The sequence below is a fragment of the Psittacula echo genome (assembly GCF_963264785.1).
Source record: "Psittacula echo genome assembly, chromosome: 5".
In the NCBI taxonomy this organism is placed as follows: domain Eukaryota; kingdom Metazoa; phylum Chordata; class Aves; order Psittaciformes; family Psittacidae; genus Psittacula; species Psittacula echo.
Genome location: NC_137739.1, coordinates 35,961,259 through 35,976,122, shown reverse-complemented (window position 1 = coordinate 35,976,122; position 14,864 = coordinate 35,961,259). Strand labels below are relative to the sequence as shown.

The following is a 14,864-nucleotide window of genomic DNA, read 5'->3' as shown; positions in this document are numbered from 1 at the left end:
TCAGGGCGCCCGGGCCAGCCGCCGCTCCTGGGCACCCGCCGCCTGCTCCATCTCCTGGCGGCTCTTGAAGTCCTGGATGGCCCGCTTGTTCTGGAAGTCGATGAGGGCCATGGTGATGGAGGCGTTCCAGCAGCTCTGGTCCGGGCACCGAAAGTCAATCTCCTTGCGGTCCTTAGTGACGATGGTGAAGTAGATGTACTTGCCCGTGCGCTCCACGCAGTCCACTTTGAGGATGGAGCCGAAGCCCAGCTCCTTGCCTTTGGCCCGCTTGTGCCCGTCGGGGAAGAGGCTGAGGCTATCCTTGGTCAGCACCACCAGCTTCTTCTTCCACAGCTGGAAAAGGCTGTCGCTCCGCTTCTCCAGCTCGCCCTCGCGGATCACCTCGGCTTGCATCTTCATCCTCTCGTTCCGGTGGCTGAGGCTCCGCTCCGGCTCCTGCTGCAGCCTCGGCTCCGGCTCAAGCGGCGATGACCGAGCCTCGCCGCGCCGGGAACAATTTATTGCAATGAATCAGCGCCGGGCGCCTTCCGGTGCCTCCCCCGGGGAGCCCGGCTCACCGCCCCCTCGCCGCCCCGCCTCCCGCCCGCCCCCCGCCGCGCTCCCCGCCTGCTGGCGACCGTCGACAATGGGCTGGAGCAGCGGGGGTCCCCGGGAGCGAAGGGGAGGGCGCTGAGTGCCCTGGCTCTGCCCTACTCCGTGTTTCCTCTGCCCAGCAGGGGATAGGGCCAATGTGACCTGATGCACCCCCATCTTACCCCTCTAATATTCCCTGCCGCTTCTCAGGTCCACACTGGGGTACATGATGCTCCCAAAAGTTGTGGTCCTGGACCTGGGCATCTCTGCCCTATTGGGCCTGCACTGGCACCATCTTTACCTGGCACAGAGGGTTCCAAGCCCCACATGTGGTGGGCCGCTGCCACCTCCCATGGTCATTTGACTTAAGCCAGTCATGCCAGGAGGCTCAGCCAGGACCTGGCCAAGCCTACCAACTTCATTTGAGGCCCTACATCCAGCCAGCTCTGACCTTCCATCACCACCATCATCAGCCTTCCCTGAGTCCTTTCCTTGGGGCACCCCACTTCTCCAGTTTCGCATTAACACTGCTCCCGCTTACCTTTTTTGTTTTCCCTTGCAATCACTGGGTTTACCCCATCTTCTTCTTCCCAGCCCACTCCCTCCTCCCAGAAAGACACCACAGTTCATTATGGTCTGGCCAGTGTCCGTTACGATGGGGAAATCAGTAAAGGCTGTGATGGCAGGAGGTGATATTTAAGAAGCATGCACAAGCCTGAAGCCCCTTCCTCTTGTACATCATTCATTTTGTCACTCTTTTACAGTAGTTGACACAAGGCTTATCCAGCTTCCGAGCCACTGCCTTGATGCTGCTGCCCTGAATGAACTTATTCATGCTGTTTCTAAAGTAGTATTTGCTCAGCTACATACTTTGTGCAGCATCGCCCTTTGGACTTTGAGCCCTATTCACCTTCATCATCTTTCTTGAATGACCAACACCGCTATAGGTGTTTGCAAGCCAAACCCCAGAGGTGAGCTTACAAAGTGAAGCCTGGCCCCTTTGAAGAGCTTGGCAGTGTTCCCGGGGACTTCAGCAGGGTCAGAAACTCATTCCCGGGGACAAATCAGAGCTAGAGCCAAACTCATTTCCGCTGCAAATCACTCAGCAGCTGGAGCATACGGCCACGCTTTGATAATTCGCAGCACAGCGCACATCTGTGAGGAGAACCAGAACAAAGGGGGAGCTGAATGATGCTCCCAGGATTGACAAATGGGCTGGGAATGGTTTGGCTGAGCTTCTCAGGGTGGGATGGGCTGGGACTGCTGCTCTGGGAAGACCATGCTGGCCATCACTGCTCGTGGGGTGAGGAAGTGGCTGTAGACCATACATGTAGCAGAGGAAGAGCTGCAGGCTTTTCCTTAAAAGTCAGCACTGTAGCTCACTTTTTAGTGTGGTTTGTTTCAGGGAAGGGAACTAACCAGATTGACTTAAAATTAGGCTGCACATCTCCATTTTCTGGACAATATTATAATCTGCCTTGTAAAACAAGTCCCTGCCCAAAAGGTGCCATAAGAATAAGGGAGCTGGAGCCAGCCAGGAGCAGAGCTGGATCTTAAGCAGAAATTATTATGATATTTTTAATTGGGCTTCAAAATACAACGAGGAATGGTCTTTGTGCACAGGAAATGGGACACCACTTCAAAAAGAGCAAAAACAAGGCAGCAAGTCAGGAGCATAGAAGGAACATCTGGAGGAAGGCTCCCGGTGTGGAAAGGCTGCAGGACCTGGCATGTTTGCACACACCTTGCTTCAAAAGGTCCAGTAAAAAAACCTGAATTTGCTTTTAAATGAAACTCCCATCTGTGGATGCAGGGTCAGCAGCCCACTTTGGTCTCTGTCTTTCTGCTTTTGCTTTCATCTGAGTGATTTTTGTTATGCATTTATCCATCATTTTTGAAAATTCAAAGCCTCCCGCAGTTGTCACTGCGGTCATTTTGTCTTAGCACAGCCCCAAAACTGCTAGAAAAATAAAAGCTTATTAGGAAAACACCCCATGAAAATATTGCTTATGCTGTAGAAAAAGGTAGGTTCTTGCAGAACTGGGACCCTGGCTTCCAATGTATGCCCCTTGTAGGTAAGCTCCACTTTTTTACATAGCATGGGCTTGTTAAGCGAATAACCACATGAAAGAAAAATCCAATGCATTGAAATACTATAATTTTAGGTCTCTAGAATTGCAACAACGCAAAAATTCCATAAAGTAGGCTTTAAAGCCTGTTTACCAGAGAGGAAGTAACAGTGACTCTAACTGAATCCAAAGTGGGCAGCAAAGTGGTATCATGGGCAGTCTCCTATGGGAACATGTCTTGGGAAAGACTGGAGAGCTTCAAGGAGCTAGTGCAATTTGACCTGGGAAACATATGGCAATTACTTACAAGTAGCACAGCCCCAATCCTAGGGGATGCCGTGGTAGCTGGTCGCTACTCTTACAAGTATACAGCAATAGCTTTGCTTGGAAAAAGGACAAAATATGGCTAATGCTTTATTTTTTAAACAATAAGGGTTGATAACTTCGGTGAGGAGCTGACAGCAGAGCACCAATTTCATCTCCAGTGCACCTGGGGAGGGGGATAAGAGGTGCAGTGCAGCCCTGCACCATAACCTGACATGGAAGCTTGGGACAAGCATGGGCCGAGTGACAGGGTGGTTTGAGTGTAGGTAGTGAATGGCAGTTAAGGGCCATGGCCCAGCTTTAGCTAATAGGAGCTCTGAGTGATTGCAGTTCAGGTGACTGCTGCTGTCTCTGCCCAGGCTGGGGCTAGTGGCTCAGAGAAACCTGTTGCTACCTTTAGTTCAGCTTTAGTTCAGTTTACCTGTGTTACCAGCTTAGCAGCAAGAGCAAGAGAAGTGATTTTTTTCCTTGAAACCCCCCCATCACCATGCCTGTGGCAGCACTAAAAAAGGTCAGTCAGCACCAGCCCTTCGTTACCTACCGAATACAGGTTTGTGGGAATTTGAAAACTTAGGTATTTTTCTCTCTTCTTAGAAAGGGAGTGGAGGGGAAACGACACAGAGAGTGTTAACCAGGGCGAGGATATAGGAAATACACTAACATTCATACGCTGGAGCCTCATCCCATGTGGCTGTCTCCCCCTTCCCACACTCCCCATGCTGATGGGGATGTGGAATGCTGATACCGCGCTTTGCTTCACCCCAAAGCAATTTCTGTTCAAGTAAGGGCATTTTTAAAAGTCTGTGTGACAATCTGGCATGTTAGTGGGACTCATCCCTCTCCCAGGTGAAGGGAATAGCATTAGGGTCGCTATGGGGGGATGCTTGTATTTGTGTGTGTTGTGTACAGGGATTCTCTTATGGGTGTGGGATGAGGTGGCCACATACAACCTTGATAGATCGGCTGGTGGTGCCAGCTTTTGCAGGCTGGGTCACTGGCTCTACCATGGCACATGCCCCTTCAACGTGTGCCTGCTCCAGAGAAGGATTTGATCATCATTTCAGAGTCTGAGCCATCATCTAGATTGCTGCTGGCAACATTGGGTTGCCTTAGCTACGTGAGTCATGGTAACACAGCACAGCAGCCACGCAGGCGCTGCCAGGAGGAGCCCTTGGTCTGAGGTCAAGGCTGTGGATGGGTTGGGCTCACACCGAGGAAACATGTTAAAAAAAGGTGTTTGGGCAATTCACCTCCTCTGTGGCTCTCCCCACATGCCCATCAGCAGGAACTGCTTAGCTTTCCTGCAGGATTTGGCAGTGCATTCAGCCTGCCCAGGTCTCTGGCTGGCCGCAGCATTGCATCTTCCTCTGAAAAGATGTGGGAGATCATGCTGCAGCTATCAGCCATTGCAGGGTACCAACATTCCTGCTGTCACCATGGTTTTATTCCCATCGTTGCTCTCTAAGTCCAGAGATGTGCATCTTCTTTCTCAGGGGTCTGTCCCTGGAGAGGGACCCCTAATTTTGCTGGCGTTACACTGGCGTGTTGGGTAGCAGAGAAAAGTGGATGCTCAAGGCCACGGAACTTCTTTTATTGTATTGCCTCTGAATATGACATTTGTGAAGAAAAAAGCTGGTTTACAGGATTGGCGTTGCGATCCTGCCATCTGAAGTTGATTAGTAACAGAAACATATGATTTTGCGTTGTAAATTGTTTCCCTCTAAGTTTATATGAGGGTGTTGCTGTATCCATAGGCATGTATAGCTAGAGCTCAGTGTAGTGACCACTCGGACTCCTGGAAAATCCGTTCTCAAAACCCACCTAAACAGCCATAAGTGTGTGGGTTGCTACTGTGGAAAGGTTATGAGGAGCAGTGTTTTATTCACACTTTTCATATTTTTTTCGCATTTTCAGACTCCTTGAAAAGTTGTTGGTTTTTTTTTTTTTTAATTAGACTATGCCAGAATATCTCTGGGAACTTTTTGGTTATAGTTTCTTATTATTCTCCTCTTTCAGAAATGTCCTGGGAGGAACTGGTGCCACCCCAAAAGCTATGGTCAAGTAGTGGGTGCCGGTCCCTCTGCAGGCAGGACCTCCTGCAGGGATGTGGACCACATCAGTGGCAGCTGCCCAAGATGGAGCCACCCTGTGAGGGGGCTCAGTCTCACTTTGGGGGTGTTCTGGTCTTTCCATGAGCACAAAGGGAGCTCAGGTATTCACTCAAAGATGGCCAAGTTCAGGTGAAGAAGCCCTTCTCGTAGGCATAGTTCACTTAGAATGGTCTCAGCCAGGGAGACGAAGGCCACCAAGGTTGTTTGTTTAATGATTACAGCAAATGAAACACAGCAAGGCTGGAGCTTTTGGGTTAATTTAAACAAGGGAAGCAGAGGAAGCATCTTTGCTCAATCTGTGAGAATTTTTTTTGTACCATACGTAAGCCATGCATTAATCAGCAATATCACGTAGCACCGCTTGCCTAATTTACTAATATTTATCTGACTAAGACTCTTTTTTCCTAAGCAGCTTGAAATGTCTCATCCCACTGACTCAGTGTGTAACCATTACATGTTGTAAACTGCTGAAGACAGTCATGGAGCAGGCGTGAGGGGCTGGGGAATAAAGATGTAATTTCCAGTAAGCCGGTCCTTGGTTGCGCTCTGAAGGAGACAGCCAAATAAGGGTGGGTATGTGCCAGCTCATGCCTGCCTAGGAGGGCTTCAGGCACTTCAGTTCAGTACTGGGATTAAAAACTGGAGAGTGGGAGCCTGTCCTCTGTCTCTCCCCAGCAGCTTGAGCATGATCATGTGTATAGTATGCTCCCCACTCTTGGACACTGCATAGGGGCTTAGTCTGGTTACCAAAAAAAATAAACCACCAACAATAAAAAAAAGAGACTTGTGTAATCTGGTCTGGTCCCTCACCTCGTACATGTATTTTTGAGCCTCTTGGCCCAGTTTCAAGCCCATATGGCAGGATTACAACAGGTGGAAAGTTGCCACAGGGTCTGTGTGTAGGTAGGCACAGTTCCCCGCTCAGAGGTCTCGAAGGCACCCAGATGCATCCTTACAGGGGCAAGGAGGGTATTGACCCAACAAGCTGGGTTTGATCCAGGGCTTCTGTCTGAATGCTGGCAGACCTGCATATAGGCTGTTCTCAGGATCATCTTTACGAAACGGCTTGCTGAGCATCACAGGGGGAACCACGAATGCCTTGAGGCTTATGTCAGCGGGGAGGAGAAAGCCCCATCGTGTGGCTGCCGTGGGACCCGTGGTGACTCAGTACTTCCCTTTCAATAAGACTTCTGCCAAGAGCATGGGAAAACCAGCGGCTTGCCAAGTGCTACCCTGAATTATGTGGTTATTTACTGGTCCCTTTGAACACCGTCAACATTTTTTCATGTCTAATGACCTCAGGACGTGGCTTAGGCTACAGCTGATGATTTTTAAATGATGGGACATTCCACCTCCCAAGCGCTCAATTTCCCAAACCAAGTCTGTTGGGATAAATATTTGGGATTTTTATTTTGCAGCAGCAGTAATAAATGTCTGAGACCTCAGCCCTGACTGACATTGATGTGCTCTTTGCATGTGAAGTCTTCGGTGATTACAACTCATGCCATTCAACTTGACGTCGCCTGCCTGCCACCAGCCAGCCTTTTATTACTGTGGTGTGCTACAGCAATAACATTTACCAGAGATTATGAAGGGCTGGCCCACACACCAAAATGAATGTCACCGCTCCAGATAACCTGCCCTTTTGAAATCTGTGCAGACCAGTGAAGTGGCTTTTAACCAACTTTTCCCTACTTTCATCTACGTGTGGACAACCCAGCACATACAAGCGGGATGTCCTGCGTCACATTCAGGCGCATCACTGGATTATGCCGCCTGGGCGTCAGCGTGGTATGTGTCCTGGTGTTACGTCCCGGCTGTCCTGCCGGCAGGTGACTGAGCTCCCTGCTCGGCACATCCTGCTGCTTTTTGACTTCCTTTATTTTTGAACTAACTGTGTGTAACTTTACGAGTAAACACTGAAAGGCATCGCAGGACCACCTAACCACACCATCAGCAAACTTGAGGGACCTGGGGGAGAAGATGAGGTCATAGTGCTGTCCAGACTTGGAATGTTTCCTGTCTCCAGGCGGGCTGGAGAACTGTCACAAACAAAACCCTTCAGGGCATCATTCCCAGCAGTGGCCAGGGCCAGGCTGTGGGGAGGAGCTGGAGGAGAAAGAACATCCTTTCCCTCCTGGACAGCTGGCATGCATGGCACGACAGGTGGCAGCATTGATGTCATGTTTCACATCACCATCCTTTGGCCACCAGATTTTCTTTCTGAAGCTGGAACACTGCATCATGACAGGTGTGGAGGGAAGAAGTTTTTTGTGCCAGCTGTCTTCTCCTGAGGCCTTGCGCCTCCTTGTCAGTGTTCTCACTGCTGTGACCTTTATCTGCTACCATTACCCTGCTGCTCCCCACTATTAAACCCACACCCTCAGCCAGTGGGACCTGAGGATGCCACATTGCCTTGCAGGCCGTGCCTGGAAGGCTGGGTGGAAATGGGTGTCTGATAAGGTGGATTAAAAACTAAAACTAGTATCCATGCATCAGCGTCAGGTACTCCAATGAAATCTCAAAACCATGAAAGAGAAAAACAAAAAAATCCTAGAACTATGGGATCAAAAGGAGAAGGGGAATCAGCAATGTGTATTTTTCCTGTTTCGATTGATTTTCCCATGTCTAACTTGTCGCTGACTTATTTCCCCACTCCGACCACCGAACAAAGGGGCATGAGTTCATCGCGGAGTTGAACTCAGCAGGAGAGTGAGTTCAACAGCCATGAGCTGTAGAATTTGGTGTGTATAAACTCTAGGTGCCACCCAATTTGTACCTGTCCTTTGCCGTTTGAGTTGTACAGCAGTGGATAGCTGCACCCCGCTTGCTCTGCAGTGCCTGAGTTAATGTTTGCTGATGGGACTATAGCATGTAAAAGCCAAACTTTCTTTTTCTCCTGCCGGTTACTCAGCCTGTCTCATGTTCAAACACCCAGCCCCACCTCAGCAAACATTTGCAATAAGTAGCTCAGAGCATGTTCCAGCCCTGGGTCCTGGGGCCCAGCCCAGGTGGGATGGGCTGAGGGCTGGGGCTGGGGCAAGCATCCAGTGCCAGTGATGCCGTTATTCTCCTCCTGATAGTCCCTATGCTGCTTGGCTGAACCAGGAGGTGGGAAAGGGAAATCACAAGAAACTGAGGATCTGATTTTTTCCGCTCTGTTAAAGAAGCCACGGTTCGGTGGCGGGGAGAAATGGGTTTGCAGAAATCTCTGTGTGTTTTGTGAAGAGAGCAAAAGCCCACGCCTTGGAAATGGGCATGAGCCTAGTGGCCCAGTGGCCTGCTGGCCTGCTGGCCTAGGGGCAGCCAGTGCTGCTGGAAGCACCAGTTATGGCAGCCTTTACGAGTGGAAAAACAGATGAAGTGAGAAAGCCTGTGATAAAGCAGGGAGGCAGTTAAGGGGAGGAAATGAGGGCACTTGGCACATAACCTTGGCCGGGCTCAGCTCCCCAGGGATGAGACAAAAATAAACCTCCCTAGAGCCAGAGCAGCCAGAGCACAGGTTAAAATCCCTGTACAATGAGCCGGGAGAGGAAGCAGCCATGGACATGCACATGGGATCAGGGGGACAGAGATGTACTGCTTGGCGGAGGCTATTCCACTGCTGTACTGGGGGCAGCTTTGTCCCTGCTTCCCTGGGGTTTCTCTGGGAACCTGGTACTCACACTTTCCCCTTCCACCAGCTAAGCGGGACTCTAGTCAGGTGCCTGGTACAGCCATGGGAGGAAAAGTTACTTTCATTGAGCTGAAAACACAGGAATGTATAATGCTAATATAATGCTGTATAAGCCTCGAAGCTAATAGCTTAAAATACAGAAACCCCCTTACCGTGATGTAATTGTGGAGTGCTCGTTAGGCCGAATGTCATAAAAAAGTAGCTATGAACTGGTGTCCTTTAGAAGAGGGATCTCTTCTGCAAGCAAAGACAGGTAGCACTGACTGGCATTTACCACCCTGGGATGGGTTTATCTGACCTTTTCTAGAAGTGTTGTAGCCAGAAGGGTTGGTACAGCACGAATAAAGCACTCTAAATTCCTTGCTTTCTCAATCTATATATTGACCATTGGATATTCAAAGTACTGAATCCTGCTGGCCAGACAGCCTTGGAAGCCTGAAAATAACCTTCAAATGGAGCAAAATGAGTTAAATGCCTTGGTAGGCGGCGGGGATGACTAAGTCATTCTTCCAGCCTTATTGGGGCAGGAGTCAAAGTCACAGAGCTGGACACACTTCCCATAACTGGAAACACTCGGCCAGAACTGCGGGATCTGGGATTACAGCAAAAGCTGTGGTGGGCTTTGAATGACCAGAGGGGCCGTGAGCAGGGCAGCTTCAGAAGGGAGATGCGCATCTGTGAGTGTGTGTGCTTTGTAAAAATGAAACCAATGAACAGAAATAGCAAATCACTCACTTGGCTAAAATAGTGGGAAATAAGGCTGGAGTTTCTGACACAGACACTGTCAGCCCAGTTTTTCTGCCAAGGTCTTCCTAAAGCCTCTTTGGGCTCACACAGGCACCTCTCCATCCTTGGCTTGTGTTATAAGACCCTGAAGTACAAAGCTATGTGAAAGCAAGACAAATGCTTGATCTTGGTGATTCCATCTACTTTCTTCCTCCTTCTCTTCTGGCTACGGAGGAGGGATGATGCAGTATCTGTTGTTTGCCTGACCATTGCCAGGATCACTCATTCCTTTCCTCTCCCTTCCAGACAGGGACTTATCTGTAGCCGCTCCAGCAATGCATGACAACAGCCAAGCACCCTGCAGGAAGCCATGCAGATGCTTCACCACCCACCACTTATTTAACTGCCATATTGGTGCCACTTGGCTCTCAGCACCACCAAAACCCATCATCATCATCATCATCATTATCCGCTGCTGGGAAACAGGCAAGGGAAGAAGAAAACTGGGTGTTTGCCCCTGGCACACCCTGGGCCAATCCCCTGGGCAGAGGTCTCCCTGGCACTGGGATTTTGGCTCCCTCTGAGCACATTTCTTTGTTGCAAAAGAAGCAAAAAAAAAAAAAAAAGAAGCAAAAAAGCCTGCAGCTCGGCCTCTCCCTGTGGCTGATAAGAGAAGGAGCTTGACCCTTATCTTTGTTGACTCATGGCTGCTCCTGCTTCACTTGCTGTCAAGGGCTAGTTGCCTCCTCCATGAGAAAGCTCGTAAGTGTTGAGCTGGGGCAGGAGGAGTACAACCACACCTGCATACAGAAATCCCCTTTAGCCACAGTCATTCAAACACTCACCACCCTGTGGTGCCTCACTTGCTGCCTCTGCTACTCCTCTCACAGCATAAAGGAAAGGCTGTAGTGGTAGTGTCCCGGGACAGTTTGCTTTACCCTGCTCAGAACTGAATGGTGATTGCATTGGCACGATTATTAATTAAAAATAAAGATCCTCTATTATTTATAATAAAGGTCATTGCCAGGCGACGAAGGTGTTGGGTGGCCCAAGTCACTGCATCTTTCCCAATCCCCAAAAGGCATCTCTGAGTGTCTACACTGCCCTCAATTCAGGAAGGGGAACACCTGGACACACCACCCAGCTGTGTGGATCTGGGGACTTCGGGCGTTTTCCAGCGGAGGGAATGGAGATCCCCTGATTGGGAAGGGATGCTCAGGAGCACCCCTGGTGGGAGGATGCTCAGGAGCACTCCCAAATGGGAGGTGTGGGGTGTTGTGTTGCCATAGAGGAGAAAGACCCTCCCAGTGATTCTGTGCCCACACTGTCACCACAGTGGGTAGCAGGGTGAGATATTATATTTCACCTAAGGTTTCTCATAGCCATGTGTTCTCCCAAAAGCCATTTATTTCTGTGCACACACAGGCTGCAGATGCTCAGAGACAAGCACTATCACTTGGGGTACCAAGGCAGGAGCCCGGAACACCCTTGCTTATCCTTGGTTACACCAGCACACTGGTGGTGATGAGGATAAGGAAGGGGCTGCCCCAAGAGAAGAGCAGATGCTCAGCACTGCTGACACACAGCACCCTGCTCCCCAGCCTGAAATGCAGGAGAGCGGTTTTATTTCCATTCTCCACAAGAAGTTGCTGCGAGTCATCTTGAATTGTAAATTATTTCACATCCAACAGCAATGAAAGAAAGGGAAAAAGGTCTTATCTTGTGAGAAAGCTGGGAACTGGGATGAAGACACCGTTGTCCTCACAGGACTGCATTTCTCTTGGAGAACAACAGGTTGTGGGTCCCTGCAAGAGTTCCCTCTGCAAAGACAGGCTGTGATCAACGATTGCTTCGGGTGTCCAGGCTGATGGGCTTTTCTCGAGCATCTGGGACCCTGGGGGCAAAGTGGGCGGGAAGGCAGGGAGGAGATTTGTGTTTGTGTGGGGCTGGCGGGGAGCCTGGATTGGGATCCCAGCCCCAACTTTCAAAGGGAGGAGGCTGCTGGCTCGGCGCTGACTGATGGACCCGTCCCAGCTCTTGCATGTTGCTCCCATGTGCACATTTAAAAAAGCAGGTTTCACTTCCCTTTGGTGAAAGGCAACCTTGTTCTTCCATGTGGCAGCCAGGGTGACTCAGCCTGCCCACACAGCAGCCTGCCCTCCACATCCAGCCCCAGGTGTATTTGCCAAGCAGGTGAATCGATCCTTGCACAGAAAGACCTTGGACCTTGACTTCTTTCCCTCGCCCTGGAGCTGCACTGCCTCGAGTGGCACCTGGCCAGGTGGCAGCCCTGGCTCCCTGCCTGCTCTGCGGGGCAGCGAAGCATTGGCCACCCAGCTGGGCAGCTCAGTGATCCCAGGGCTGCCTGCCCCTGAATGTCAAGGGAAGCCCAGCAGCGCTGGCCAGGGACAGAGTAAACACTGCAGGCACAGCACAGCCACAAAGCCACCGGGTGCTTTTCTTAATAATTCTTTAATCTCTGTCAGGAGGAAGTCATAAAGCGATTACGTTTCATTGAAACACGAGGAGGAAGAACATCCCAGCACAGAGGACCAAGCTAGGGCCAAATCTCTGGCCTCCTGGCTGCCAGAGAGAGCAATAAAACATAGAGGCACTGTGGGACTAAGTCGGCAGTTCATCCCCTGCAATTATCACCATTTCCCAAGGGAGATTCCTACCACATGCCTCCGGTCTTCCCTCCCTGGTCACGCGTTAGGACAGACAGGCAATGTGGTGCCTACAGGAAAAGTGCATATGTGGGCTGGGTGTGTTAGTCCCACCTTAGTGCTCACCGTGAGGGCGTTTCTATCAGAGGACAGCTGCCCACTGCTTGGCATTAGTTAGAATAGAACAGAACTGAATAGGTTAAAAAGACTTTTTGAGCTCCTAATTGTGGTTCCACTTTAGCTTTCAAACACCTCTCCCACCCCAGCAGCTCCTCCTCCTGCCAACAACCACCCAGTACCTTATCCAGGAGGCATTTCTGGCTGGTGCTGTGTGTGGGGAGGGCTTGGTTTGGCATCAGAGGTCTTTGGGGGTTGAGGTTTTTTTAAGCTGTTCTCTGCCCCTTTGATGTGCTGTCTCCAACACCAGAAAAGCTGATTGTATCTTGCCTGGGGGTGCTGGGGCGGGATTCGAAAGTGCCAGCAGCACGGCCGGGAGGCAGCCGGCTTCAGTCTGCTCTCACCAGTCGCTCTGGGCACCCCCACAAAGCCCTGCCAGCCTGGTGGGATGATGGGGGAGGCTCCCTCCAAACCCTACTGCACACCATGCACAAGGATCTCCTGTGGTGCCACCAACACACTCAAAGGGGGCTGTTCCCCCCCTCCCATGCATCACCACCCCCTTTAATTAAAACTTGAAATCATGTAATTGCCTCTTCATTAAAGCCAATTAAAGCCCAGCTGACAAGGGAGGAGGCGGCACATTTTGCAACTTGCCATGGAGATGAGAAAGCACACACCGCAATTACGGTGTCTGTTTGCTTTGCCTTCACCCAATGTCTTCATCAGGGCTGGCTTTGAAATCGGACCCGGGTGAAACGGCGCTGGCGGGCTCCTTGCGCCCAGCAAGCCCAGCGTACTGATGAGGCTGGCTGCTGGAGAGGCTGCTACATGACATGGTGGGAAAGTGAGACCAGGCTGCCTCTTCTTCCTCCTTCTTCTCCTGTCCTGCACCTGAAGGCAGGGCCAAGCACAGAGGAGGGATGCTCAGGGATGGAGAACCAGACTGGGGGCAGCGCCTCCCATGCCGGCCAAAGAAGCCACGCACCAGGGGCTCACTGGGCTGGCGCTGGGATGGCTATTGCAGCTCTGCCTCTTGGTCTCCCTCTCTGAGGGAAGCTTCAAAGCTGGTGGTTGCTCTTTGCCAGGGCCAAGAGCACCCACATGGGAGGTCCCCACCCTCGCTTGGCTCTGGGAACCACACTGACCTCACTCTGCAAGGAGAGGGTGCATGTTCAGAGTGCTTGTCTTTTGTTGTCCCTAGCCATAACAGTAACGAGAGGTCAGGGATTCAGTCTGAAATGAGGCAGGGTATTTGCAGCCTCTTTGGCCTCATTGTGGGAAGCAGACTGAAATTCCTGGTCTCTAGAAGGCACAGGATGAAGCTGGCAGGAGGGAGGGCTCTATCCCCTCTTCTCCTTGGCCAGGAGATCCTGACACAAACCAAGGCTTTTCCATGAATGTAGGAGTTTCCAGCCGAAGAAGCTCTACCAAGTCCTCAAGCACAGAGTCGAATACACATGAAGTGTTCCTGCATGAGATGCTGGCTCAGTGATTTACCCTCTTGCTGCTCAGCTTTGAAACGCCTGAGCAAGCAGCCCTAGCGAAGGCTTTGTTGCACACACCGCGCTTGCCTATGTTTCGACCTGAGTTGTGCTTATTAACCTCTTTTTCTTTTTCTTTTTTTTTTTTTTTTTTTTTGGAATAATAACAGTCCAGTGTTCTTTGTAGGTGATCTCTGCCTTCAAAGATCTCCTTTTTGATCTTTTCATAGTCTAAGCAACAATTCATCTTATATAAATCTCAGATTGAAAGTACATAATTTTTTTTTCTCTGCTTTTTTGAAGCGGTAAGAAATGAAATGGCTTAGGGGAATGTCAGCAGCAGTTATATCTTAATTGGTTTTTCTCTGCATCAAAACGCCTTGAACTATTCACTTGTGTGCAGGAGCTCTACGTGACCTTTACAGCAAGTGCTGTAACTCCCCTAACAAGTTACATCCCATTGCCAACTTCAGGAGCTTGCTTTGGTAGTAGCTCCAATAATAATTTTGTGCCCAACCTTCCTTCTCTTGCGCTCTTTCCGTCCGGGTAAATTAAAGAGTTTGAAATGTGCCTTAAGTCAGGAGCGTGAAGAGGAAGAGGGAAGATCAGATAATTGGATGAAATAAAAAATAATACTGGAAAAGCAAAAAAAGTCTCAAACTCTTCCTAAGTGTGACCTTACCACTGTTGGGCAAGTAGTAGTATTAATGCTAAAACACTGGGACAAGTTTCTCCTTTACCCCTAAAAGGAGGCTGAACAAGGACTCAACAACTGCCAAAGTGAATTTGCTTTGTGAAAAGATCAGTTTAACAGCTCACAAAGAATATTTGCACAGTGCAAAACTTCCATCACTGACAACCCAGTGGCCCCTTTTTTCCAGTATCATCCCATGCTGTTTAGTTTCTGCCCCAAGCAGTAGAAAATTATTATATTCCCCCTTAGGATCATGTCATGTAATTAGTACATTCCTTTCCTTACTACCATTTCCCTTCTCTTCAGCTCTTTTCTTAAGCTAGGATGGGTCTGGTACGGTTACATTTACCTTGCAGATATGGGGGCAAGCAGTGAGGCGGGGGCAAGCAGTGAGGCAGGGTCAAGGCAACAAGAGGTCACTGCA

General features: G+C 50.1%; 1 protein-coding gene across 1 annotated transcript; it reads right to left on the bottom strand.

Moving 5' to 3' along the window:
• On the bottom strand, nt 1-399 carry PHLDA2 (pleckstrin homology like domain family A member 2; the record flags this gene model as incomplete). Its single annotated transcript, XM_080618125.1, has 1 exon — nt 1-399. One exon carries the CDS (start codon nt 397-399, stop codon nt 1-3), a length of 399 nt encoding a protein of 132 aa, XP_080474251.1.
• Between the last annotated feature and the right edge of the window lie 14,465 nt (nt 400-14,864).